This window comes from Balaenoptera acutorostrata, chromosome 11, assembly GCF_949987535.1.
Source record: "Balaenoptera acutorostrata chromosome 11, mBalAcu1.1, whole genome shotgun sequence".
In the NCBI taxonomy this organism is placed as follows: Eukaryota; Metazoa; Chordata; class Mammalia; order Artiodactyla; family Balaenopteridae; genus Balaenoptera; species Balaenoptera acutorostrata.
Window position 1 is genome coordinate 66,225,717 of NC_080074.1, and position 26,440 is coordinate 66,252,156.

The 26,440-nt window shown below is 55.4% G+C and overlaps 2 protein-coding genes across 10 annotated transcripts in view; one reads left to right on the plus strand and one right to left on the minus strand.

The window, feature by feature from the left end:
- The first annotated feature begins 1,532 nt into the window (after positions 1 to 1,532).
- On the plus strand, positions 1,533 to 21,740 carry ADCY6 (adenylate cyclase 6). 9 transcript variants are annotated; one of them, XM_057556652.1, is made up of 24 exons: positions 1,533 to 1,711; positions 3,641 to 3,711; positions 4,464 to 4,511; positions 6,054 to 6,915; positions 10,467 to 10,616; positions 11,011 to 11,132; positions 11,227 to 11,338; positions 11,501 to 11,628; positions 12,145 to 12,303; positions 12,382 to 12,523; positions 12,639 to 12,767; positions 13,042 to 13,067; positions 13,305 to 13,452; positions 13,677 to 13,774; positions 13,952 to 14,039; positions 14,194 to 14,310; positions 14,578 to 14,736; positions 15,033 to 15,211; positions 16,091 to 16,126; positions 16,209 to 16,338; positions 16,652 to 16,915; positions 17,732 to 17,936; positions 18,786 to 18,910; positions 19,137 to 21,740. In XM_057556652.1, the coding sequence occupies exons 4-24, from the start codon at positions 6,058 to 6,060 to the stop codon at positions 19,260 to 19,262; spliced, it is 3,501 nt and encodes a 1,166-aa protein (XP_057412635.1). In that variant the 5' UTR covers positions 1,533 to 1,711; positions 3,641 to 3,711; positions 4,464 to 4,511; positions 6,054 to 6,057; the 3' UTR covers positions 19,263 to 21,740. The 9 variants fall into 9 exon arrangements, 8 of the variants coding, with proteins under 8 accessions (XP_057412635.1, XP_057412636.1, XP_057412637.1 ...); XM_057556653.1 differs by having other exon boundaries at positions 6,057 to 6,915; XR_009009722.1 differs by lacking the exons at positions 3,641 to 3,711; positions 4,464 to 4,511 and having other exon boundaries at positions 19,137 to 19,487; positions 19,948 to 21,740.
- Positions 21,741 to 22,215: 475 nt separating this feature from the next.
- Positions 22,216 to 26,440, minus strand: part of SPMIP11 (sperm microtubule inner protein 11) — a 97,947-nt gene continuing 93,722 nt past the window's right edge. Inside the window, exons 2-4 of the mRNA XM_028165768.2 lie at positions 24,716 to 24,838; positions 22,766 to 22,910; positions 22,216 to 22,336 (exon numbers count right to left, since the gene is read on the minus strand). Of these exons, the coding sequence (XP_028021569.1) occupies positions 22,288 to 22,336; positions 22,766 to 22,910; positions 24,716 to 24,838 (317 nt within the window). The 3' untranslated portion in view covers positions 22,216 to 22,287. The remainder of the gene's footprint in view (positions 22,337 to 22,765; positions 22,911 to 24,715; positions 24,839 to 26,440) is intronic.

Below are 26,440 nucleotides of genomic sequence, written 5' to 3' on the forward strand. Positions count from 1 at the left end.
CTAGCTCATCCTGAAAATCCTGTAAGAAAGACAAGACAGATAGTTTTATCCCTATTTTATAGATGAGGCTCCAAGAGAGTGAGGGATGATTTAGCCAAGGTGGATAGTTTGCAATCATATATGCCTGATAAGGGATTGAAATGGATTTTCTTAATTCTTCCCCTCTCTTCCCTGCCTCAAGCTCTGGCCTGGGCTTAGGAATCCCAGTAGGGGCTTGGCGTGGACAAGAGTTGGGCCTTGAAGGACTAGAATACCGGGAAGGCTGGGTTTGAGGGAGCAGCTTCAGCTATCTAGGCTGTGGGACCTTGGGTGGGGAAGGGGCTGCCAAAGGAAGGAGGAGCTACAGGTCTGGATGAGGCAACAGGGAGCCCGCCTCCAAGGGAAGCCAGACAAGCTGCCCTCTTCCCAGCTCTGGAGGACTGGCATCCCCTCTAAAGTCAGAATCACTTGCATCCTGGGTGAGTTTATTAACCTTCTCCTCCTTTCTGGCTACACCATCTTTCTAACCCTCAAAGGGTTAAAGCAGCTTCCACGAGATTTTCCCATCACCCAGGTAACTTGGGCCGCAGCTCCGTGCTTGAAAACGTGGGAAGTAAAAGCCCCAAACAATTTCTCAGTACCCTAGCAATGCACCCTCTCTCCACCCTCCACACTCCGCAGGGAAGCACAACCCTTTGGGTAAATGGTGCCGGGGGGGGGGGGGGGGGGGGGGGGGGGGAGACAGGGAGGGACTCTACACGTGGGCAGGTGCTGAGGAGCTCCCCAGAGAGAGAGGGGCCGGTGGGCAGCGTGGAGAGTGCCCCTTCCCTCAGTCCCCCTTCTGCGCTCAGGGTGCAGGAGGTTTGCTTGGGGCCAGCGCCCCGGAGGGTTGGGGGAGGAGGGAAAAAGCGGTGTGTGGGGAAGCAGGCCGCACACACCTGGCGCCTTGTGGAATGAAATCTTAATTAATTATTAAACTGAGTTCCCTCTTGGGTGGGGGGGGGAGCAGGGCCGTGGCAGGCGGGGCGGGAATGGCAGGGTGGGGGCTGGGGGAGGGAGGAGGGGAGGGGGGTGTGAGGAGTGGGTGCTGGGCACCGGTTCAGCTTAGGGGACCCCGCCAGGAAGGAAGCAGACCCTCGGTGTGCTGGGCGGGAGGGGGGTGGTAATCGCTGCTAGAGGGTGGGTTTGCCCGGCGCCTTTGGGGACCCCTGGGGTGAGGGTGGGAAGAGAATGCTGGAGGACGCAGCCCGGGGGTGGAGGGAAGGGGGAGCGGGCTGGACGGCCCGCTCCTTCCCGGGGTCTTGATCCCAGAACAGTAGCCGCTTGTTTTCCCAAGACTGGGGGAGGGAGCGGCCGGAGGAGAGGAGGGGGCGCGCGGAGGGAGGGGTTCCATTCTTCGGTCTCCCCCACCCCTACCCCGTTCCTCCGAAGGGGAGCCGGCCACCCTGCCCGGCGTCCGGGGAGGGGGAGGGGGTGTCCAGACAAAAGGAGCTTGTGCCTTTAAGGCGGGGAGTCCGGGAGCCGGCGGGGAGGGGACTTCTGGATCCGGGGTAGAGGGCGGCTGCGCTGGACAACAAGGGAGGGGGCGAGGGCCGGGTGGACTGCGGACGGCGGGAGGGACGGCCGGGACGCGCGGGCACGGAGCAGGACCGCGGGACGGCCGGCCCGCCGGCCGGAGCCCGCGGCTGCGGCGGGGCGGAGGCCCCGGGGAGGCGCCGACCCCGGCCGGCAGGTAAGACCGCGCGGAGAAGCGTCTGGGGAGGCGGCGGCGCCCGGCGCTCGGCGCTCGGGTCTCCGTGTGGCTGGCAGACTCCCGCGCGGCTCCCGGGAGTTTTGTGTCCGGGCGCGGAAGCCGGCGCGGGGGGAGCCCGAGGCCGTCGAGGCTGGCGGAGGGAAGTCCGGGAGGAGATGGGGGATCGAGGAGTCCTGGGTCCGGGGCTCAAGGCTCCCACCCTCACTCCCTGCCCTGTGCTTCCCTTCCTCCACCCGGGGCGAGTTCCCGGCTTGCTGGGAAGAGGGGGAGAGGCATGTACTGGGGGAGGGGCTGTCCTGAGGTTTTTGCAGCTGGGCTGTGGGTGAGCCTCCGAGTCTGAGGTAGAGTGTGGTTGTGCTTCGGGGAAGGGGAGGCAGCCTGGGCGGAGGGAGGGATGCCCTCTGTCTGCAGGAGTCCTCCTCCCCTCACCCCAGACCTTGGGAATGAAAGGGCTGGTGTCCAGACCCGCTGCAGGGTGGGCAGGGTGGGCAGACTTTATTCAGAACAGGCTCTGGGGCCTGACTGAAAAGCTAGAGGTGGCATCAGGCGGTGGACTCTTTTCCTATACCCTTTGCTTACCGGAGTACCCCTGTGACTGGAGGACCCTGGTGGGGTTTGCATGGTTGGGGTGGAGGTGGGACCTCAGTGCAGTCTTTAGGGAGACCAAGGGCTGGGGAAGGGAGGAGAAGGGTTGCTGGACCTCCAGATACAGGCCCTGGGGAGGTTTCTCTACATCTGGACAGGCCTGGAATTGAGGCCCACGTCCCAGCCTGGTGGGCGGTGCTGGCACTGAAGTGCCCTGCCTGGGCAGTGCCTTCTTCCATGAACTTTCTGAAGTCCTTTTAAATCCTCTGGAGCTTCCTTTTGCCACCTCCTGGGAACAAGAGGTGACCAGGAAGAGGATTTGGGCGAAGCAGCGTGCAGAGCCATCCTTGGGGCTGGGCCCTGGCCTGCTTCAGACTCTGGGTCTCAGGCTGGAGGATCCAGGTTCGGGAGGGACCTGGGGTCTGGGAGACACTGGGCCTCGGTCTGCCAGGCTGAATGGACATGACTCCATCCATGGGAGCTGGTGGTGCCTGGAGTAGCAGATCTGTGAGAGAGACCAAAGAAACCAGGACCCAGGGAAGGAGGGGCTCGGAGGCACAAGCTCAGGAGCCTATCTCTGGGGAGGAAGGAGGTGGTCTGTGGTTCGTAGTGATGGGTTCCTGGACAAGGAGGGTTGGGGCCCCATATAGGGAAGTTTTGTGGCTTTGAACAGTGCCCTGCCCTGTTCCCTGCCATACCAGCCTGGCGTGGGGTGCCAGGAGTAAGTTCTCCAAGATGGGCAGTGCCTGGAATGGAGCTCAGGGTGGGATGGTTGCAGTTGGTTGGACAATTACAGATCTCTGAAGCTATCCACTTGTGGGGTCAGGGTGTTCTTGGGAGGGTCATGCATTCCCCTGGACAGTGTACACGCCTTCCTCTGTGGGTACGAGCCACATGCTAGGCTGTGCTTCCAGGGGGCTGGGAGCATGGCCAGAAACAGGTCTTTTGGGACCAGAGGTCTGGCCAGTGGGGTGGGGGGGGCGGTGAGGACAGGTCAGGGGACTGGCGAGGGGGAGGAGGCTGAAGCAAAATGTCATGGGGGGCGGTGGGAAACCTGCTTACTCTGGGCTCTGTCTCACGCAGCTCTGGGGACTGACAGCCGAGGACACAGGGACTGATAGGGCCAGGCGTCTGACTGGCTGGGGAGGTGTGGGTTTTTGCTCACAATTTTGCTGTCCTTCCATCTCTTGGACACTGGCAGGGTTTTGGGTTCAAAGTGGTGTAGGGTGAGGAGAAGAGCTAATGTTTATTGAGTGTGGACTACATGCCTGACGGGTGCTGTTACTTTCTTTCCTCGCAACTCTTATTGTTCCCATTTTACAGATGAAGAAAGTGACATAGAGAGGTGAAGTAACTTGTCCAAGGCCGCGACCCTAGCAAAGAATCACAATAAGGTTTGAAACGTGGTCTCACTCCAAAGATCTTGTTTCTAATGAAGTGTTTTGAAGAGCCAGACTTTGTTTGGTGACCTTTGCCAAATGTCAGCCTGACCAAAAGTCTTGGATTTTTGATCTGTCCCTCCAGATGGTGCCGTTGGTGATGTTAAGGGGTTGAAGGGCCTGCTGCTCCGTGGGATGTAGGAGAAGGGATGCCAAGAGAACTTGGTGGAGGGTGTACCGGAGATGGGGGTTTCCCATGTGCAGAGAGGTCCCCAGTTCGCCTTTTGCTTTGTGGGCCCCTGGGTGTCTGCTTGGAGCACTGCTTCTGTGGCTTGAGCGTCTGGTCCTGTGGCCACCTGGGGCAAGCTCTGGGTATTCTCCCCCTTGTCCCCTAGTGAGTACAAATGTCAGTGCTGCTAGCTCTGCAGGTTTAAGTACGAGGAGCCCCTCAGGGTGCCCCGTGGGCATGGAGGAGGGTGGCCTTGGTGGGGACGCAGGCATCCATGGGTGGCAGTGCTCTCACCCTCGCCTTCTCCTGAGCTGGGCTCAGCTGGGAGACACATTGAGGGTGTTGTCATGGAGTTACCCCCCCTCCCCCAGGTCAAGACACTTCCCTCCTGGAGACGTGAGATTTGGGGCTGACTTGATTACTTGTGATCTCTAGAACTTGGGCCAGCTGTATAAAACCACTGTGGACCTCAGTTCTTTTTCTTCTTCTTCTTTTTTTTTTTTTTTTTGCTGTCAAATCTGTCCTGTGCCCCACATAGCCACAGGACCAGCCTCACAGGGTTTTGGTGAAGATCAGATGGACTTAGGTATGTGAAAGGACCTCGAAAAGTTTCAAGCAGAGGGAAAGTGCATGGGAGTGTTATCCATCCATCCACCCACCTACCCACCTATCTACTCAACGAACATTTATTTAGACCCTACGAGGTGTTGCAGATGTAGCAGTGAGCAAAGCAGGCCAAAATCCTTGCCCTCATGAAGTTGACATTCCAGTTAGGAGAGACAGACAATGAACAAATAAGAAAAATATATAGAATGGCAGCTGCTGATAAGAGCTGTGGAGAAAAATTAAGCATAAAGCTCAGAAGAGAGATAGGGAGCTCCAGGAAAGGGGGTTGCTATTTTAATAGAGTGGTCAGGGAAAGCTCACTGATAAGGGGACATTTGAGCTGTGACCTGGAGGAGCTCTTATTCTAGGCAGAGGGAACAGCAAGCACCAAGGTCCCAGGCTGTCCCATGCATGGTGTGTTGGGGAACAGCAAAGAGGTTAAGAGGACTGGAGTGCAGTGAGAAAGATGAAGAATCATATCGTTATTATTATTTCACGTTAGCTTCTCCATACCAATGCTCTTGAGCTTGGTTTCTTTCTCTCTTTTCAACTTATAAATTGGTTGAGTTCCTACTATGAGCCAGGCTCAGTACTTGGGGTACCTGGGGTGGGGATAAAGCTCTGAGCAAAATAGATATCATCCCTTCCCTCCTAACATTTATAGTCAGAGGAGCAGAGTCACACATTAAACAAGGGATGATTTAATGATAATGGTGATCGGTACCATGGAGGAAATGTATGGAGAGTGAGCAGGGGACCAAACTTAGTCTGGGTGGGGGAGCTGGGACATCTTCCTGAGGAAGTTATGTTTAAGCTGTAACCAGAGGGAGGAGTTGAATTTAACTCGGTGAAGTGTGCACAGTGTGTGAGTGTGATGGGGACGGATGTGGAAAGAGATTCCCTGTGGTACAGAGGTCACCGATTGGCAGCTCACAGGCTGAATTCATTCCGTAGATGTGATTTATTTGGCTTGCAGTGTTGAAAAACGTGAATTACTTGCCAGCATTTAAAAGTCAGGAGATGTCATGTTAAAGCCTCCATTTTTAAAAATTAAGCTTCTGTTGAAAAATCAGAGGATCAGGTTCCACTGGGACACCAGTGGCAACAGTCTCCCAGTGCGGGGTGGTGCTTGCCGCTGCTTGGGCTGTGCCCTCTCTCTCCTGAACTGGGCGGCTTTTCTCATTGACAGGCACTCGAGTGGGTCTGTAACCACCAAGAAATCAGTGCCTTTTAGGGAAGAGGTGAATGTTTAAATGAATTGCTTTGGAGTCAGACAGATCTGGGTTAGAATTTTGGTTCTCACACTTGAGTGGCTGCTTGATCTCGGGCAAGTGACTTCACCTCCCTCTGCCTCAGTTTCCTCACCTGGTGGATGGGGATGCCCTGGTCTTCCTCAGAGTCATTTCAGGAGGAGGATGTGTCTGAGGTGCTCAGCTTGGTAACGGGCAGCACTCGGTTAATGAAAGCTGCTGGTGGCGGCAGTGACGGTGGTATTAACACCACCTCATTCCTTTCCTCCCAGCAGGATGTCATGGTTTAGTGGCCTCCTGGTCCCCAAAGTGGATGAACGGAAAACAGCCTGGGGCGAGCGCAATGGGCAGAAGCGTCCCCGCCGCGGGACTCGCTCCAGCGGCTTCTGCACACCCCGTTATATGAGCTGCTTTCAAGGTGCACAGCCACCCAGCCCGACCCCCGCAGCCACGCCTCGGTGCCCCTGGCAGGATGAGGCCTTCATCCGGAGGGGTGGCCCAGGCAAGGGCCTGGAGCTGGGGCTGCGGGCCGTGGCCCTGGGCTTCGAGGACCCTGAGGCGACCGTGGCAGTCGGGGCCGCTGAGGGGGCCCCCGACGCGGCCGCCAGGAGCAGGCGAGCTTGCTGGCGCCGGCTGGTGCAGGTGTTCCAGTCGAAGCAGTTCCGCTCGGCCAAGCTGGAGCGCTTGTACCAGAGGTACTTCTTCCAGATGAACCAGAGCAGCCTGACACTGCTGATGGCGGTGCTCGTGCTGCTCACGGCCGTGCTGCTGGCCTTCCACGCGGCGCCTGCCCACCCTCAGCCTGCCTACGTGGCGCTGCTGGCCTGCGCCGCCATCCTCTTCGTGGCGCTCATGGTGGTGTGCAACCGACACAGCTTCCGCCAGGACTCCATGTGGCTGGTGAGCTACGTGGTGCTGGGCATCCTGGCAGCGGTGCAGGTCGGCGGCGCCCTGGCAGCCAGCCCCCACAGCCCTTCTGTAGGCCTCTGGTGCCCCGTGTTCTTCGTCTACATCACCTACACGCTCCTCCCCATCCGCATGCGGGCCGCTGTCTTCAGTGGCCTGGGCCTCTCCACCCTGCACTTGATCTTGGCCTGGCAGCTCAACCGTGGTGATGCCTTCCTCTGGAAGCAGGTGGGTGGTCGGGGAGGTAGGCGTGGGGGCACAGTCCGGGAATGAGAAGGGGTCTGCTAATCGAGGGTGGGAGAGTCATGGGTGGACACGGGTGAGGGACGTCTGGCTGTATTTGGGAGGAGGGGTGGGTCTTCATTTGGGATCTGGGGCAGAAGGCACTGCTAAGGGAAGGGAAGGCTCCAGAACCTAAAGCCTGTGCTCTGTCCCCGTGGGCCACAGTCTACAGCTCTTTAGCCTGAGGCTCTTGAAATAGCATAATCTGTAGAGCCCCAAAGTAAGGCTGGAGGTGGGCAGGCGACATTTAGCCCCAGGGTTGGGGCAGGGCTGAGAGGGCTGGGTAGGCTATATCCAGACTTTGGCTTCTCTGGCCCCAAGTTGACACTTGAGACTCAGGGCCTGGTGCCTTCCCTGCAGGGCAGCTCTAGGTGGTGATCTGGAGGGATCGAGTAGGTTTTGGGTGGAGTTAGCAAGGGAGGAGTTGCCTCTCCTGGACGGAGACCAGCCCCGGGAGGATCGGGAAGGTGATGAGTGGGTCAGTTCTGTCCTGGGCCGGGAGTAGTTTGGGGCTGGACTGTTGACGAGAGGGGCTTTAGGCTCCGACCGCATCCTGCCCTCTTCCCACTGGGCACCAGGGCTCTGGCAGCCTGCCTTGAGGCTCTCTGCCCCTGTGGGCTTCCGCCTCTGGCTTTGGAGTGGTGTGTGAGGTGAGGCTGTCGCAGAGGCTTGGCTGCAGGTAGCCCTGGTTGTCCAGTGGGCTGCATTCTTCTCTGTGAGATCGTAGACAGTTAACCTTGCCTCTCCCAGCCTTCGTTTCCCAGTCTGTAGAACTGGGATAAAAATAGTACTTACCTCATGATGTTGCTCTCAGGGCCCCACCCTCTCTGAGTGGAGTAAAACCCGACAGGGTAGCGCTCTCACCTGGAGGCAGGGAGCTGCGGGGATGCTCTAATGGATGGTTCCCAGTGAAGGGACTTCCGGATGTCCCTTGCAGAGAGATGTGAGCCGGTGGAGTTGGCTGTCTCGTGTCATCTCCCTGACCAGGGACAGGGGCTTTTGCCCAGCTGATCCTTTAGGGGCGGCTGTAGGCACAGCCCCCCAGCCGGCACACCTCGTGATCCCTCCATTGGCACCCTGATGTAGATGGTGCTGTCCTCTGTCTCACTCAAGGTTTGGGGGAGCCAGCCTCTGCCTTGCCCAGGGCTTGTGGCCTGTAGCCCACCCTAGCCCCACCTACAAAGAGGAAGTTGCCTGGGGCTCCCAGGGTGCGAAGCTGGGTGCTCTGGCATGATGCCCTTCCCTGCCCAGCCTGTGGAACAGAATGTACCTTTTTAAGAGTAACCTTATAGCCAGTTTGTTTGTGGAGCACATACCCGCAGGGCACTGTCAGATCTCTTAAAGGGCCAGGGTCCTTCTGCCACTGCTAGCCCCCAGTTTTTCTCCAGGGTAGCTGTCACACTGGGCTTTGGAGCTGGACTGCCCTCTTGGGGAAGGAGGAGCTTGGAGGTGGTGCCTCCCTTCCCCCATCCTCTCTGGCTGGCTGGGGTAGGTGGGTGTCTCTTCCCTGCTCTCAGCTGGCATGGTGCCCAGAGCCAAGCCCAGGGCCTGACCGGGGAGGCGCAGTCCCATGGAGGCCAGGACTATACCAGTCTCCGGCCTCTCCGGGGCACCCAGCTGCAGCCTCACCCAGTGGGCGAGTGAAGAAAGCTGCCCCTGCCCTGTGCCAGTCCTTGGGGCCAGGGCAGCCCATACCACTTCTCTGAGCTGAGAACATGCCTAGATTCTACATCCAGTTGGCGTACAGGTTCTCTGCACCCAGCTGGCTTACAGGTTTCTGGGTTGGATGGGGCTGTGGCCTCCTTTCTAGGCTCCTTGGTCAGCCCCTTCCCGGATCCAGCCCCTTCATCCTCCTATGACCCGCTCACTCAGACACACTGAGCAATTTCACCCAGTGCCCCAGCCCAGCCCGGAGTCTCCTACAGTGCCCTGACATCCATTTTTTCTCACAGTCGGATAGGGGTCTGTGTACAGATCTATTTCGGTCTCTTGTCCCCCTTTCCCTTCCCTCCACCATGACTCACATTTTCCTCTTGGGCTCCTGGGGCCAGGAAGGGAAGTTGCCTGGTTTGCCCCCCTTTCCTTCTCCCCCACTGGGGGCTATTCTTAGAAACCCCTGGGGGAGATAGTGTACCCCCCCTCTTCACCCCTGCTGCTGGGAGGGGGGGCCTTGTGAGCTGGACTGAGAAGGGAAGCTGGGAGGCCAATCCTAGAGGACGGGAGCTGGAGATGGCTGGGGGTTAGCCAGACCCCTCCATCTTACCCAAGGAAAATGAAACCAAGGTCCCAGAGATTGAGTGACATGCCCAAGTTTGCAGGACTAGTTCTGGTTCCGGGCAGAGCCCAGAACTCCTGGCTTCCAATTGGTGCTCTTGCCCTCCCTTCTCCCCAAACCAGAGCCCTGCCCCAGCCAACTCTGGGGTGGAGCCACAAGTTCCAGGTTAACCCCTGAACTTCCAGAAGCACTGAGGTCGGCTTCCCTTAGACTTGCTCTCCAGTCAGTGCTGCTGCTGCTGACTGAGGGCGGAACATCCTAGGATCGGGGCGCTAGGGTATGGGGCCCGGCTGGGCCGAGTGCTGGGGGTGGCCAGGCATGGTGGCACCCCATCCCAGTTCCGAAGGGTTCTTTGTGTCCGTAGAGTTGATGATTCCCAAGCCTGGGTTCTGAGGCTGGGCCTCAAGAGCTTAGGTGAGTGGAGTGAGTAGGAATCCTGGGAACCTGGAAGGTAGTTTACAGTAGGGTTAGGACACAGCTTTGGAGTCTGACTCTCCTGGACTCAAGTCCCACACTGGCTACTACCAGCTGTGTGATCTTGGGCAAGTTACATAGCTTCTCTGTGCCTGAGTCTCTCACCTTTCAAATGAGATAGTGCTACTGATTTCATAGAGTTGTAAGAAATACATTCGTTAACATATAGAGGACACCTGTAGAATCTAGGCACATTAGTAGGCAGCCAACAAGTTAGCTCCAGTAATAATAATAGTAGAATTATTATTATATTAATTTATGTCAGGGCAGGGAGGGACCTTGGAGATCTTATTCTCCCTCTCCAGGTTCTAGATGAGCATACAGGCCCCTAGAGATGAGGTGACTTGTCCTGGGCACTCACAGGAAGATGTAGAGCTCAGGTCTCCTGGGTGTCATCCTGTAAGGAGAACCACATGCAGAAGGAGCATCATTTGTCTTCTGTTTGGGGTGTTTGTGGGGCAGGGCATCATAGTGTGCTGGGCCCAGGCCTGTGACCTACCTGGCTCTGGTTGGTGCTTCTGCTTCCAGGAGCTGTGAGAAGATCACATTTCTAGCCATGGAGTGATCCAGGCAGGGAGCTGGAGTCCTGTGGGGATGGGGAGGTATTGCAGGGGTGGGGACAGCTTGGGAAAGACAGGGCACAGGATCCTGGCTTCCTCCCCCAAACAGTGCATCTACAGAGAGCCTAGCTAGTTGCACCTGTGTGTGTTGGGGGTGGTCACCATTTGCCTCTGCCACCCCTCTGCAGCTCGGTGCCAACATGCTGCTGTTCCTCTGCACCAATGTCATTGGCATCTGCACACACTACCCGGCTGAGGTGTCTCAGCGCCAGGCCTTTCAGGAGACCCGTGGTTACATCCAGGCCCGGCTGCACCTGCAGCATGAGAATCGGCAGCAGGTGGGGCTGCCCCCCCTGATCACGGCCTTCCCCCATCTCACCTGCAAATAGCTTGCAGATTGGATCCACCATCTCATGCAACTCCATGGAATAGTGTGAATGGTTCCCCCTGATTGTGCATCACAGAGGCCCTTTGACACTGGGGTTCCTGTCCTGTCTGAGGGTGGGAGGGAGTAGATGGAGTGCATCTGAGGGGTTGAGTGGGGTGTAGTCAGAGAAGGCCGGGATGTATGTCTGCTGAGGACTCTAATGGGGGAGGGTCAGGCCACGGTCCAGAAGGGAAGCTCAGGTCTCCAGAGAGGTCTGAGAGGGTTTTGGGGATGTGGAGGGACCAGGAAGGATTAAAATGTGAGGCCAAGAAGATAGTGGTCCTCTGTTGAAACCACTGGTCTAGGAGCGGCTGCTGCTGTCTGTGTTGCCCCAGCATGTTGCCATGGAGATGAAAGAAGACATCAACACAAAGAAAGAAGACATGATGTTTCACAAGATCTACATCCAGAAGCATGACAATGTCAGGTAGGGTGGGGGTGGGGAGGATGCCGGGAGAGGTGCGGGTTCTGGGAGTCTTTGAGGGCCACATGGCCCTTCCATCTTCTGCCATCGTCCTCAGCATCCTGTTTGCGGACATTGAAGGCTTCACCAGCCTGGCATCCCAGTGCACGGCGCAGGAGCTGGTCATGACCCTGAACGAGCTCTTTGCCCGGTTTGACAAGCTGGCTGCGGTGAGGGTGCTAGGGCTTGGGGGTGGGGCCGACGGGGTGAGGGCAAGCCTCATTGGCAGCGGCCTTGGGGGATGGAGGCCGATGGAATCTGCAGTGAGGGTAGTGGGCCAGGCAGGCTGGGCTGGAGTAAAGGTGACTCTGCCCCCACTCTTTCTCCTTTAGGAAAATCACTGCCTGAGGATCAAGATCTTAGGGGACTGTTACTATTGTGTGTCAGGGCTGCCGGAGGCCCGGGCAGACCATGCCCACTGCTGCGTGGAGATGGGGGTGGACATGATCGAGGCCATCTCGTGAGCACCGTCCCCTCCCAGGCTTCCTGGAACTGAGGGTGCCCCAGCCTGCTCCTACCCTTTGATGTGTCCTCAGGACTTTTTCTCAGTCTTGGCTGTCTCCCTGTCTTGGAGATCCATCACTGGGGAGGGGAAAGGATCTTTCTTCAGCCTGTGTGAAGACCCATGTGCACCTTAGAGTCCAGCCAGCTGGGATGGGGTAGGAGGAGCCAGGGTGAGGGGGATTTGGGCTGGAGAAAATGCCAGCTGAGTAGGCCCAAAGGGAGGGTAGTGATTCCTCCTCTCCTAGTCAGTCCCATAAGATGCTGCTGGGCCCCTGCTGGTGAGCAGGGTTCCCAAACATTTGTCCTTGGGCCCCATGCAGCCTCTTGCCCGTGTCCTGCTGAGGGTGTGCCGTGTGCCCTGCGACTGGGTCTGTCCTTGCCCACTTGGCTCCAAGGCGAGCACAGGGCCTGGGCTCTGGGCTGGGAGTGGGGAGGACTGTGCCGGGGGCTAAGCCTGGCCGCCTCCTCCCAGGCTGGTGCGCGAGGTGACAGGTGTGAACGTGAACATGCGCGTGGGCATCCACAGTGGGCGCGTGCACTGCGGCGTCCTTGGCCTGCGGAAATGGCAGTTCGATGTGTGGTCCAATGACGTGACTCTGGCCAATCACATGGAGGCCGGGGGCCGGGCCGGGTGAGCCTGCGTCCAGGGGGCGAGGGGTGGGAGCCCTGGGCAGAGCAGGGCTCTCACCCTCCTGTCCCGCCCGCGCAGCCGCATCCACATCACTCGGGCCACGCTGCAGTACCTGAACGGGGACTATGAGGTGGAGCCGGGCCGCGGCGGGGAGCGCAACGCCTACCTCAAGGAGCAGCACATTGAGACCTTCCTCATCCTGGGAGCCAGCCAGAAACGGGTCAGGGCCGGGGTGGGGCGGCAGTGGGCAGACGGGGACAGGGGCAGATGGGGGGAGCTGGCAGAGGCCTTCTCCGGGCCACTCTTCCCAGCCTGTGCCCACGCTGCCCACACAGAAAGAGGAGAAGGCCATGCTGGCCAAGCTGCAGCGGGCGCGGGCCAACTCCATGGAGGGGCTGATGCCACGCTGGGTGCCCGACCGCACCTTCTCCCGGACCAAGGACTCCAAGGCTTTCCGGCAGATGGTGAGGGGCCCACGGCGCCGGGACCTGGGGCCTTGCTTTCCTGTCTCCCTCAGCACTCTGTGTCCTCCTTGCCTCTGCTGCCTTCCTTGTCATGGCTGCCGTCTCTGTAGTTTCTGGAATTGGGGATAGGAGGGATGATTTCACCCCAGGGGTCCCAATCCCCCCAGAGTCTGTGGGGAGAGCCCGCAGTGCAGTGCTGAGGGTGGGGAAGGGATTGTAGAGGTGAAGGTCGCCTGCCCTTCACCTCACTCGCACACTCTGTCCCTTTCTCCAGGGCATTGATGATTCCAGCAAAGACAAGTAAGTCAGGTTGTTGAGTAGGGAAGAAGGGCTGGGCGAAGGCACTTGCACCCTGGGGCGGGGTTGCGGGGAGCCGAGATCCCCCTCTTCCCTGGACCTTAGATGTGTCTTACGGGAGCAGGTGCCACCCACCCCGCTCACACTCCTTCTTTGAGTGCTTCCAGTGCCCCTCCCTTCTCATCGCCTGTCACATGGCAGTGCTCAGGCACCTGGTGAAGCCATGTCCCCTGCCCTCAGCCGGGGTGCCCAGGACGCCCTGAACCCTGAGGATGAGGTAGACGAGTTCCTGGGCCGTGCCATCGATGCCCGCAGCATCGATCAGCTGCGCAAGGACCACGTGCGCCGGTTCCTGCTCACCTTCCAGAGAGAGGATCTTGAAAAGAAGGTTTGGGGGATGCAAGGGCAGAAGGAGGAGGGCTGGGGGAGGAGGGGAGGTCCCGGCAGGGAAGTCTGAGCACAGGTGAGGTTTCTGGGGAATGGGGAGAGGTTTCTGGGGAGTGGGGAGGTGACCACAGGGCACAGTGGGGATTCATATCAACTGGGCCAACTGGTAGTGCCCTGCCTTCCCCAGGGCGGAGCCAGCGCCCAGCTCAGTCTCCTCTCCCTCAGTACTCGCGAAAGGTGGACCCCCGCTTCGGAGCCTACGTGGCCTGTGCCTTGTTGGTCTTCTGCTTCATCTGCTTCATCCAGCTCCTCGTCTTCCCACCGTGAGAGCCCTGTCCCTCCTCGCCTGGCTTCTCGTCCCGCTACCACTTCCCACAACCTTCCTAAACATCCTCGCAAGCACACGGTCCCTGGGGCCCACAGCCTGCCTGCCCAGGGAGTGGGACGAGGATGTCCAGATCTTCCAGAGTAACATTTTCCCTGGCTCTCTTCCGCCCCAGCTCAGCCCTGATGCTTGGGATCTATGCCAGTACCTTCCTGCTGTTGCTGGTCACCGTGCTGACCTGCGCCGTGTACTCCTGTGGCTCTGTACGTGGGGGGCCTTCCAGGGCTGGTGGGGGAGGCCAGGCCAAGGGCGGGGAGGGAGGAGAAGGCCGAGCCTCTGCCATTGGGCCCCATCCCTGGGTGACCTTACCCGTTGGCTGACGTGGCCTCCGTCTCTCTGTCTCCCGCCTCCCGGCAGCTGTTCCCTGCGGCCCTGCGACGTCTGTCTCGCAGCATCGTCCGCTCGCGGGCACACAGCACTGCGGTTGGCATCTTTTCCGTCCTGCTTGTGTTCACCTCTGCCATCGCCAACATGGTAAAGTTCCAGTGGGAATTTTTCTGCCCCTCCTCTGTTCCAAGCACTGTTCTGGGTGCTGGGGGTACAGAGAGGAATGAGACACATATCCTGCCCAAAGCAAGGGTGAGGTTAACCCCTGTCCTCTCTCCTTGCTCCCCCTACCTCTTGTCATCCCTCAGTGAGAAGTTGGGCCCCTGGGGTGTAGGGCCCCTGGGTTATAAGGCATGGCCCTTGTAACCCCTCCCCTCCCCGGTTACCCTGATATACCTCCCCCAACTTTTGCAGTTCACCTGTAACCACACCCCCATACGGACTTGCGCAGCCCGGATGCTGAATTTAACGCCTGCTGACATCACCGCCTGCCACCTGCAGCAGCTCAATTACTCACTGGGCCTGGATGCTCCCCTGTGTGAGGGCACCGCACCCAGTTGCAGCTTCCCTGAGGTGTCCAAGTGGTGCTCGGAAGGGGTGGGGGGGGGTCCTGATCAGTTCCGTTTATCGACCCTTCTGTGCCAACCCTGATGATGGGCACTGGGGACCCAGGATCTCACCAGAGTCTCCAACTCCAGGAGCAGCCCGGGGCCCTGGTGTGCTTTAGGGGTGTGTGGAGGGTGAAGGAGGTTTGGGTTTGAGGTTGTGGAGGGGAGCTTGGGTCAGGTGGGGGCGTGCAGCGTTCTCCCTGCATGGGAGCGCCATGGCCTCTGCCTTCACCCAACACTGCCTCTGCCGTTGCTCCCCAGTACTTCGTCGGGAACATGTTGCTGAGTCTCTTGGCCAGCTCCGTCTTCCTGCACATCAGTAGCATCGGGAAGCTGGCCATGATCTTTGTTCTGGGGCTCATCTATTTGGTGCTGCTTCTGCTGGGTCCCCCGGCCACCATCTTTGACAACTATGACCTACTGCTTGGCGTCCATGGCTTGTGAGTTTATCCTCAGCCCCTTTAATCCCCCAGGAGCCTCTTGACCCTGCTGGGTCACTGTGAGCCCCCTGTGCCCTTGGAATGCTACCACTCACCCCTCACATGTTGGGGGAAAGGAGGCAGCACATGACCCCCAACAGTCACCTCAGGGAAACCCCAGTCCTGGGAAATCCCTTGGTCTTTAGGGTAGACATTAAAAAAAAATTCCCTCTTGCATTTGCATTTTGCTTTCATATCCACTCTTAACTACCTGTAGGTCACACAGCTGCTTGGTGGTAGAGCCCTGGCTAGGAAAGGAACCAAAACTCTGACTCCTGCCTGAGGGCTTTGCCTGGGACAACACACTGGCTTTTCCTCTGCAAAACCTCACCCCGTGGGATATGTGGTAGAAATATATGGTGCGGTGGAAAAAGCCTCTGGAGTCTGCTGTTTGAATCCCTACTCTGCCACTTATTAGCTGTGTGTCTTTGGATCGGTGAATTAACTTCTCTGAGCCTCAATTTCCTCATCCGTAAAACGGCAATGCCATCTATATCACAAGGTAGTTGTAAAGATTATTATAACTAACATTTATCGAAGGCTTGCTGATGCCAAGCGCTCTGCCAAGCCTTTTGCGTGCATTATTTAGATCTGATCACTCTTTGATTGATGAGGAAGCCGAGGCTTAGAGAGTTAAGCAACTTGTTCCAGGTCACATAGCTGGTGAGTAGAGGAGCCAGGAGTGGAACCTCTGCTCTTAATGAGTTAATAGAAGCAAAAACCTTGGCCTAGTGCCTGATTTATGGTGCTCAGTAAATGCAGTTTCCGTCTCCCCTTCCATGCCCCGACCTGGCAACCCAGGAAGAACCGATGACTTTGTCTCTTGTGTCTTCCTGCCAGGGCTTCTTCCAACGAGACCTTCAGTGGGCTGGACTGGTGAGTGAGGGCTCTAGGGCAGCAAAGGGTGGGGCTGCCATATGCCTCCTTCAGACACTGAGCTTGCCTCTGCTTCCCTCAGCTCAGCCGCAGGGAGGGTGGCACTCAAATATATGACCCCCGTGATTCTGCTGGTGTTTGCACTGGCGCTGTATCTGCATGCCCAGCAGGTGGAATCAACTGCCCGCCTGGACTTCCTCTGGAAACTGCAGGTGACTGGGTGGGCCTCTGGGGTGAGGGAAGATCCTAGGGGCAGAGCCTGGGCCACGCCAGGCATCTCTTAGGCTGGCCAGGGCTCAGGCTGCCCCGAGCCCACCCTGGCTCCATGCCTTCTCTGTGCCCGTCCCCTATCCCCCGCCTCATCCTGTCCCTGCCCCCTCTACTTCCTTGCCTGTTCTTTAGGCATCATCTGTCCATGCCTTTCTTCTCCACGTGGTTCCCCTCTGATGCCCATCTCCAGGTGTTGGCCGCTGCACCCATGCCTTATGAATGTTGGGCAGTGGGTGATGGGTGTGGTGTCCACAGGCAACAGGGGAGAAGGAGGAGATGGAGGAGCTCCAGGCATACAACCGGCGGCTGCTACATAACATTCTGCCCAAGGACGTGGCTGCCCACTTCCTCGCCCGGGAGCGCCGGAATGATGAGCTCTACTATCAGTCATGTGAGTGTGTGGCCGTCATGTTTGCCTCCATTGCCAACTTCTCTGAGTTCTACGTGGAGCTAGAGGCAAACAATGAGGGTGTCGAGTGCCTGCGGCTGCTCAACGAGATCATCGCTGACTTCGATGAGGTACTTGTCCAGTCGGCTGGTGCTGGCAGAGGGTGGGGGGACTTGGGGACCAGAGGAGTGGGGAGAGCTTTGGATAAGAAGGCCAGGATTGGAGGGGATGGTTGGTACTGGGAGGAGGAAGGGAGATCTGATGGGACCCAGAGATGTCAGGGGTAGGAGTAAAGGTAGGTACAGTGGAGTCAGGGACAGGTGCTCACGAAGGTGTCACAGGCAGCAAGCTCAGCCCCAGTGGGGCAGGGTCATCATTGTTGGGGAGCAGAGGAGGATGTGAGGATCTGTGGAGGGGCCAGGATAGGTAGCAGGTGGGGGTCATTGAAGACGAAGCCGGTAATCTGTAGACTATGGCCCCATGAGGCCAAGTCAGCAAGATGATCCCCTGAATAGAGAAAATGGAAGCAAAATATGAAGAAGTGACCTGAACATCCAGGTCAGGAGTGGGTTGTTCCCTATTCTGGAGGGAAGGCACTTCCTCAGCCTGGGACTCAGTTTCCCCAAAGGTGAGGGTTGGAATAATTGATGCCTGATATCCCTCCTGTGGTTTTGGGTGCTGTAGCGAGCTGTCGAAGTTGACCTGGAGCTGTGTGCTCAAGTCCTGGCTTGGGTTTTGACGGCTGCCCGGTGAGGGAGGCTGTTTTCCCGGCTCCTTAGTCCTGCACTGAGAGCCGCAGCTGGAAGCGGGGCTCACTTGCCGAAAGGAGGGGAGTGTTGAGCCAGGGAAGTGGAGAAGGGGGCCAGGGCATGGCAAGGATTGAGGCTTGAGGCAGGGCTGGGTTTGGCCTGTCTGCCTTGACAGCCAGGTCCCTCTGTGCGGTCCAGATCATCAGCGAGGAGCGGTTCCGGCAGCTGGAGAAGATCAAGACGATTGGTAGCACCTACATGGCTGCTTCTGGGCTGAATGCCAGCACCTATGATCAGGTGGGCCGCTCCCACATCACTGCCCTTGCCGACTACGCCATGCGGCTCATGGAGCAGATGAAGCACATCAATGAGCACTCCTTCAACAATTTCCAGATGAAGATCGGTGAGAGGGCCCGGCTGATGGCAGGTTTTCCCAGGGCCGTTTCTGGGTGAAGCTGAGGCCGCAGGCTGGGGATGGCGTCTCGTATTCCCCATGAGGAGTCCTGTGGGGCTTTCCTTTTCTCCCACCTCCTCTATTGTCTGATAGTAAGAACAGAGATCATTTATTGAAGGCCTGCTCTGTGCTAAGCACTGTCCCAGGGTTTTTTTTTTAAAAAAACACATATCAATCCTCACATTATTATCCCCTTTTACAGATAAAGAGATGGACTCTCAGAGAGAGTAAATCACTCAGCCAAGGTCGTACAGCTAGTAAACGGCTGAACTGGGATTCAAGACCAGGTTTAGCTACACTCCAGTACCCGTGTCCTTTTCTGTGGCCAGTCTGATAAGAGGCACTTCCTCGCAGATGAACTGGTGGATGGGAATGGTTAATAGCATGGGTTCTGGAGTCAGACTGTCTGCTTTAAATTCTGGCTGTTCCACTTAACTGGCTTATTTAGCAAGTTGTCTAACTTCTCTAAACTTCAGGTATCTTTTCTGTAAAGTGGGGATGATGATACCTGTCTTTTGGGGCTGTTGAGAGGATGAGATAGTGTGAAACGCTTACAGAGTGGTTGGCACAGAGCGCGCATCGGTAGATTAGCTGCTGTTCTAGCAGAGCCGTCTTGACTCAGGGGAGCTCCTCAGCTGATATGCCTGCATCTTCCATTCTTTACGACTAGGAGGCTTGTCCCTTTTCCAGTTTCTTCTCTGGGTCCTTCTAAAGGTGCCCGGAGGTGGGTGCCTCCCTGGGCTGACTGTGGAACAGCCAGTGCTCTCGATTGCTTACTGCTGTCCCCACCTACCCCAGGGCTGAACATGGGCCCAGTTGTGGCAGGCGTCATTGGGGCTCGGAAGCCGCAGTATGACATCTGGGGGAACACAGTGAATGTCTCTAGCCGCATGGACAGCACGGGGGTCCCCGACCGAATCCAGGTGAGGGGGATGTGAGCAGAGGCTGGGAGGGGTATGGGTCCAGAGGGCTTCCGCAGGGCCCTCTCTGCAGTCAGCTAGGACAGGGGAAGGGTGGCGCTGTTCTCTGGTTGGTGGAGTCGGGGTTGGGGGAGGGGAGCTAGCATGAGCAGAGAACCCCTGGACTCCTGCAAATGCAGCAGGAAGGATCCTGGGCTAAGCAGGTTCCCCTCCCACCCCACCTCCCCAGGTGACCACGGACCTGTACCAGGTTCTAGCGGCCAAGGGCTACCAGCTGGAGTGTCGAGGGGTGGTCAAGGTGAAGGGCAAGGGGGAGATGACCACCTACTTCCTCAATGGGGGCCCCAGCAGTTAGCAGGGCCCAGCTACAAATTCGGCTGAAAGGACCAAGGTGGGCATTTGAGTGGACTCTGTGCTCGCTGGGGGAGGCTGTGACAGGGGCCGCTGAGCCTCCAGACCCTGCTGACCACAAAAGGGAACACCCCAGCAGGCTGTACGTGGACCATGCTCGTCTGCCCTCAGGCTGGTGAATGAGGGGATACCAAGAGGATTATGCAAGTGGCTTTCTTTCTTAACTGGGGTAGGGGCTGTTTTCTCTCCTTTTTCCCAGCTTTTGGGAGCAGGGGAGGGGGCAGCAGCAGAGGCAGGGGGATGTCTCCTGCCTGAGAGGTTAAAATGGCAGCTTGCCACGCCCGCCCTTTCCCTGTCTGTCTGGGCACTAGGCTCAGGGCTGGGCCCTTCCTTTCCCTCTTTTTCCTGGGAATATTTTGTATAAAGACTGGGGCAGGCTTGAAGAGTGCCTATTCCATCCTTGCCTTCCTTTGCTATGCCTGCATCCCCAGCATGGGTCCTGGGCACTCCCCACCCCAGCCAGGTCTCCCTCACAGACACAGGGCACGGGAGGGAGATGTTCTGGGGACCCAGCTCTGTCCATATTTCAGGGGAATGTTTCCATTTGCCAAATCCTAGTCCCATGATCTGTCCCCAAAGGGGAACAAAGGGACTTCTGACAGCTCAGATTAGCCCCGTTTCCTGCACAGCTCCAGGGAAAGGGGCATCTGGTCTCATTGGTACTGTGAAAATGCCCAGCCGGAGAGCAAGCGTGTGCGTGGGGATGTCAGAAGATCAGGAGCTGGATGTTCGCCTGCAGGTGCCAAAGAGAGCAGGCCGGCCAGGGACGGGGGTGATGCCAGGCTCTGATCCAAGGGTCAGGATCAGGCCCCTCTGCCCCAGCGCTCTCTTGCTGTCTGCTGCGAGGGGGCACGGAGCATCTCTACCCCTTCTGTTGCCAAATAGAAAAGGGCCAGGGCATGGAGGAAGATGACCCTGACCCCAAATCTGTCCTCCCAAGCCTCTGGCACTGGGGAGGGCCTGTGTGTCTGTGTAACCGTGCGTGCACGGTGGTCTGTGTGTGTGTGTGTGTGTAACCGTGCGTGCACGGTGGTCTGTGTGTGTGTGTAACCGTGCGTGCATGGTGGTCTGTGTGTGTGTGTGTGTGTCTGTTTTCCTGGTCTGTGTGTCTTTGTGCTCCTGTTCCTTGGCTCTCCACCCTGGGTTGCCTCTTTCCTGTGGCTTCTGTCTTCTGGGAATAAGGCAGGATTCCTGATTTCAAGGGATGGAGAGAGAGGCCCCTGTTGCACAGGAGTGGGATGGGGTGTGGTAGCAAGAGGGTGGCCCTGGGGAGAGGAGTCCTTTTTGTGCCAAATCCCTAAGTGCCGTTTGGGGGCCACGTGTGCAGCATGACTGTCTCCCTGCCTGGGGCAGGGACCCAAGCGCCTGCTTGAAGCCCACAGTGCTCCTTGCACTTGAACTGTCTGGGGTTTGGTGGGCAGAGGCTCAGGAGTTTCCTGGGCTCCCCAGCTGGTGTCCTGGGATGTGGTATGCTTTGGGGCTGGGGTAGCATGGGATCCCCCTGAGGACCCAGATTCTGGTACTAAGGGCTAGGGGAGGGGAACCTGGACCTCAGCCTTCCCCAGCCTTCAGCTTGAACCTAGCGTGCTCCGGGCTCCCCAGTCCCCACGAAGCCTGCAAGAGCTGGCAGGAGGGTTAGGAGGGCTGGACCCTAGATTCCCTTCCTATCCCTGCCTGCCTTTTACCCTCTTCCCTGCAACCTCCTTGTCTCTGGACTGAATTAGTTGGTGCCTTGGTTTCTCTGTCTGTACCTATTTAAGCCAGAGGCATTAGCCAGGATTTTGCTTGAAGATCGCATTGTCTTTGAGGCGTTAGAGAGGCAGAGGAGAGAGGGTCCCAGAGTTGCTGGGTTTGGGGATTGGAAGGGGCAGGTGGTACTCTTGCCCTTTCTCATGTCCTTTCTGACTCTAGCTCCTTGCAGAAGCCTGGTTTCTGGCTCGTACTGCCTGCTTTGGGGGATCTTCATGCATCAACCAAATGGGCCATCAGTCACTTCATTAGCCAAGGCAGGAGAAGGGGAAAAGACTAGTTGGTCCAGACAGAAAGTCAACTCCCCTTCCGTCAGCCACATCCCTGGACAGGAAGGTTCTGCATGGGGTCCTGGGGCAGCGATGAGGCTGTAAGGAGACCAGAGTGGGAGGACTGCAGTCTTGGGTGACTTGTCTCTGCTTCTTGCCAGGTGGCAGGGGCCTGTCCACACCCTGGCTCCCTGTACCGCAGTGCCAGCCGTGTGCTTCCCCCGGGCTGACGTTGCCCCCTCCTCGCCAGTTGCGGGGGGGAGTCAGTGGATGGGAGGCCCATGGACTTTGGTTTTATAATGTAACCAGTGTGTGTGTGTAGGGGGGGAGGGTGTGTATACCATGTATTTCAGTGAAATATTTAATATATTTAAATATCAATAAAAATCAAGCTCTTTGTAAAATTCCCTGTTCTCTGCAGCTGTTCTGGGCCCTGGGTTGGGTCAGAAGTGGCAGAGCCTGGGGTAGGAGGCAGGCCCCAGTCTGGGGGCTCTGCGGACTTCGCTCGTCTGTGGTCACAGGGCTTCCTCTGGTTTCCTCCTTGCCAAGGTGAAACTGCAGCGTCTTCACAGAGCATGACTACTCTAAGGCCTGTCAGCATCCCGAGGAGCAGGGTGTCTTCCGAGACTTGTTACTCTGACCCCTGCCATGCGTGAGCTCAGGACCCCCTGTGGTGGTCTTCCCAGTGCCCTGGCCCCTCCCAAACCAAACACCAAGTTCTGGCTGCTTCAGGAATCTCTCACAGTCCTGATCTCACGGGAATTTGGGTATTGGAATAATTTCCCTCCCCCTCACTTCCAGGGCACACAAGTCACTTCTAGTGCAATCTGTTTATTCCATGTTCTCAATCGCCTCCTCCCATTAGTCAGCCATTGGAACCAGGACACCTCCCTCTGTCCCTCTTTGCCCTCCATCCAGAGTTTATCTTGTCCTTCTGCAAACACTTCCTGCTCAATACAGACTGAAGTTTCTGTCATTGAGAATAGAGTGATCCGTAAACCTGGAAAAGAGAGATAGGGTCTCAGATTCAGCCAGGTTAGGCTGGATGGGGGCGGGGGGTGCTTAAACCTAGAATGGGCAGACGTAGTGATGAAGAAGTGGGGCTACTGCCAATGGATGGTGGTTAGAGGGGTGCGAGGTGGCAATGAAGGGAGCCGAAACACCCCAGGCCTCCCACAGGAGTGCTGTAGATACTGGTATCTATTCAGAAGTCATATCCATAAGGCAAAACGCAAAGACACAGACCAATCTTTAGTTCCTTTGAATGCCACCACTGCCCAGATTCTGGGGCCAGTTGTCCCTGGTAAGACCCAAACTTCCTATTCCATTTCCCAACTCTGACTAGAAATGAAAGAGTCTCCAAGGATTTCAGTGAGGGGAGGGAGGAATACTTTCCTTGATCTCCCCACCCTCACCCTTCCAGCCTAACCTGGTCATTGGGCTTTTGATGAGGCAGTGGCAGGGGCTCCGGATCCATGGCATGGTTTCCTCTGGGCGCACTCCTGGATTGTGGGACCGCCAGAAGCTGAAGTTCTGAGCATCAGTCAGGGGGACTCTGAAGACCTGATTGGGGACTGAATGGTTGGGGGAAGGGCAGGTTATCCAATTGCTTAGAGTCGTCTGCTCCCTTTTGTGCCTCAGGGCATCACAAGCCCAGCCTAGCAACTGGGCCTGATCAGGTGCTGAGAAGTCCTGGAAATGTGGTCACCACACTGAGTTCCACTTCTGGATTCCAGCATCTCGCACCCTTCATGGTCAGTGGAATCAGTCTTGGTTCTTCCTGCCTCTACTATAAGCCCATCTCCAAGAGAGCTTTCCCCAAGTGCTAAGGTGGTGGAAAAACAAGTGGTCAACCCACTTGGTTTGTTTTCTTTCTTTCTTTGGCCGTGCTACGCGGCTTGTGGGATCTTAGTTCCCTGACCAGGGATTGAACCCGGGCCCTCGGCAGTGAGAGCACAGAGTTCTAACCACCCAACCCACTTGGAAAATGTGCAAGGTGAGTCTACTGGTTCTTTTTTTTCCTTCTTTGCTCATTTCAGGTAATTCTCTGAAATTTAGCAGTGATACTACCTCATGTTTGGATATTACTAATATCATTTATCAAGTACCTGTTATGTTCTAAATGTTGTATTAGGTATTAGGTGTTTTTAAAATTTTGAAATAATACCAGACTTACCTAGATTTTCTTTTTTTTTGGATTTTCACTCTTTATTTATTTGGATAAATCTAATTATACCAGTGTATAAAATTTGTATATTTTTAAAACATAAAATTATAGCCTAATATTCTGGCTGTATTGTCTCTATAATCATTATTTTTTTAAAAATCCCTAATATATATTGAGTAGATGTTATATTTTTCACTTAGTTGTTTTCCTGTTAATTGATAAAAAGCTTTTAAAAAGTTTTGCTAGTAGAAATAACAGATATTCCTCTTCATGCGTATCTTTTTTAATTTCTGAAAGTATTTGTTTTTTTAAATTAAACTTTAATTTTGAGATAATGATAGATTCACATACAGTTGTAAGAAGGGGAAAAACAGAGATCTTGTGTACCCTTTAGCCATGTCCTCCCAGCCCCCACCTTGGTAACATCTTGCAAAATTGTAGCACTTTATTACAACCAGGGTATTAACATATTGATACAGAACATTCTACCACCACAGGATCCTGGAGTTGCCCTTTTATAGCCACATCCTCCTCCCTCCACCCCTTGGTGATCAATAATGTGCTCTTCAGTTCTATAATATTGTCATTTTAAGAATGTTATATAAATGGCATCATACAGTATGGAATCTCTTTTGGGATTGGCTTTCTTTACATAGCAGAATTCCCTGGAGATTCCTCAGTATTTGCATGTATCAGGTTGTCCTAGGTGCTTTTTTAAATGTACATTTTATCTAACTTTCACAAAAAATGCTACAGTATTATTATGATTTTCAGATGATGCAGAGAGATTAAGTGGTTAAAGGAATTTGCCCAAGGTCACACGGCTTGTTTGGAGTTTAAACTCAGTTCAAATTCCAAAGCTTTGATCCTCACAACAATTCTGTAAGATTGGTAGAGTAGGCATTTTCTGTTTTTTTAAATGAATGAGGAAGCAGGTTAAAAAAGGATAAGTGATTGCCCAAGGTGAGACACTTAAAAGAGACAGAAATAGTACTCATACCTGGATCTTCTGCTTCCAAGTCTGATTCAGTTTTTATTTTATCTTGCTTACCCCACCATTCAAGTCTACTTTCTCCTCTTCTCAGTCTCTTCTTGGCTCTTTTTGCCCCCATCCTCTGCTCTATAACAATGCCCCACCACAGCCCAGCCATTCTTTAGGAAATCAGACACATCTTTTCTGCCCCTGGCATGTGACAAATCCAAGATACTTACATGTCTTTAACAACACCTTCCGTACAGCTTCTTGGTACCTTGTGTGGCTATTCTGGTGCACGGAATGATTCCCATCTTCTGAGATAATAGGGGGAAGCCTAGTGGGCTCTGGTTCTTTCTGGTCTGAAATGAGAGCAGACTTGCCCTGAGTACTTAGCAAATGGGGTTATTTGACTTTCGGAGTCTCTGGTCTCCATGCCAACCAGGCATAGGGCAGGGATCTCTCCAAGCCACTCACATCCAATTCTCAGGATCTCAGGAGTCAAATCAAAATGCCTGTGACAGAGGGGAGGGAGGGAGAACAGTGATCAGACCTTCCTCACTACTCTCTTGCTCCTCCCTGAATCCTGGGTTTTGAGTGGCCTCCTGCTAGATTCGGGATATTGACAAATACTTAGGGTTAGCATAGGTGAAAAAGGCCCCTTGTCTGGATGGATATTCCTTTCCTGAGATTGGCATATTTGCAGAGCTTCAGTTGGTCTAATAGGGGAAATTATGTTTAAGCTAAGTGTTGGAGGATAAGAAGGGATTCATGGGACATAGTAGTATCAGGAAGAGCATTTCGGGCAGCAAGATATCAAGTGCGTTAGAAGCGCTAGAGAGGTCTCAGCTTGCTGTTGATTTAGAGCTGGACTGATGCTGGGTAAAGTGGAGAGGGACAGGGCCAGCAGCTGGAAAGGCAGTGTAGAGTAGGGTAGTGTAGACTTAGCATTCTTATGGGGGTTCAGGAATCTCCTCTGAGGCAAAATCTGTATCTTACAGTGACTGAAAAAACCAGACCTTCCTTACCCAGTGCTATGGTCTGTATGTTCCCATCCCCCCCAAATTCACATGATGAAAACTTAATGCCCAAGGTAATGGTATTTGGAGGTGGGGCCTTTGGGATGTGATTCATGAGGGCAGAGCCCTCATGAATGGAATTAGTACCCTTGTAAAAGAGACCTGAGAGAGCTTCCTTGTCCCTTCTGCCATGTGAGGAAACAATAAGAAGTCTGCAACCTGGAAGAGGGCCCTCACCTGGCATCCTGATCCTGGACTTCCAGCCTCCTGAAATGTGAGAAATAAATTTCTGTTGTTTGTAAGCCACCCAGTCTATGGTATTTTGTTATAGCAGCCTGAATGGACTAAGATACCCAGCCTCTCGTGTAGCGAGGCCATGGGCAAAGAGTTTTGGTAGGCCAATCAACACATCTTCAGATTTTGAATCAAAGATTGGGGTTGCAAAGAAGCTGGGACCATGTAAAGTCTTTTTCTATTGATGGAAGTTGGGGCAGTGAAGCTGTATCTTGTTTCGAGCAGCGGTATCCGGGGCCCAGCGTCCTTGGTGCCAGCAGTGCCCACCACAGCATCGAATGCGGTGGTGTCTGTGCCCAGCCAGGTCTGCAGCATGATTCTGAACATTGTTTCTGGTTACCCTCTGCCAAGCTTTGTTCTCTGTTCCTTCTACAATTTTTATGTGTTTCCCAATATTCCTTTTTTATAAACTACTTCATTGTATAACAGACATAGAAAAAGTTGTATATATTTAATATATACAACTTAATGAGTTTGGAGATAAGTATACACCTGTGAGACCATCACCACAATCTATGCCACAAACATATACATCACCTCCAAAAATCTCCTCCCACCCTCTTTGTTTATTGTTGTTGTTATTATTATTTTTTTGACAAGAACATCTAACATAAGCTCTAACCTCTTAGCGAAGTTTTAAGTATATAACAC

Excerpts from the sequence above, each read along its gene's own strand:
- ADCY6 (XM_057556652.1), top strand. The coding sequence starts at position 6,058 with ATGTCATGGTTTAGTGGCCTCCTGGTCCCCAAAGTGGATGAACGGAAA. Across the intron at positions 11,629-12,144 it reads GACATGATCGAGGCCATCTC|GCTGGTGCGCGAGGTGACAG; the intron begins GTGAGCACCGTC and ends GCCTCCTCCCAG. Across the intron at positions 14,311-14,577 it reads CCTCTGCCATCGCCAACATG|TTCACCTGTAACCACACCCC; the intron begins GTAAAGTTCCAG and ends CAACTTTTGCAG.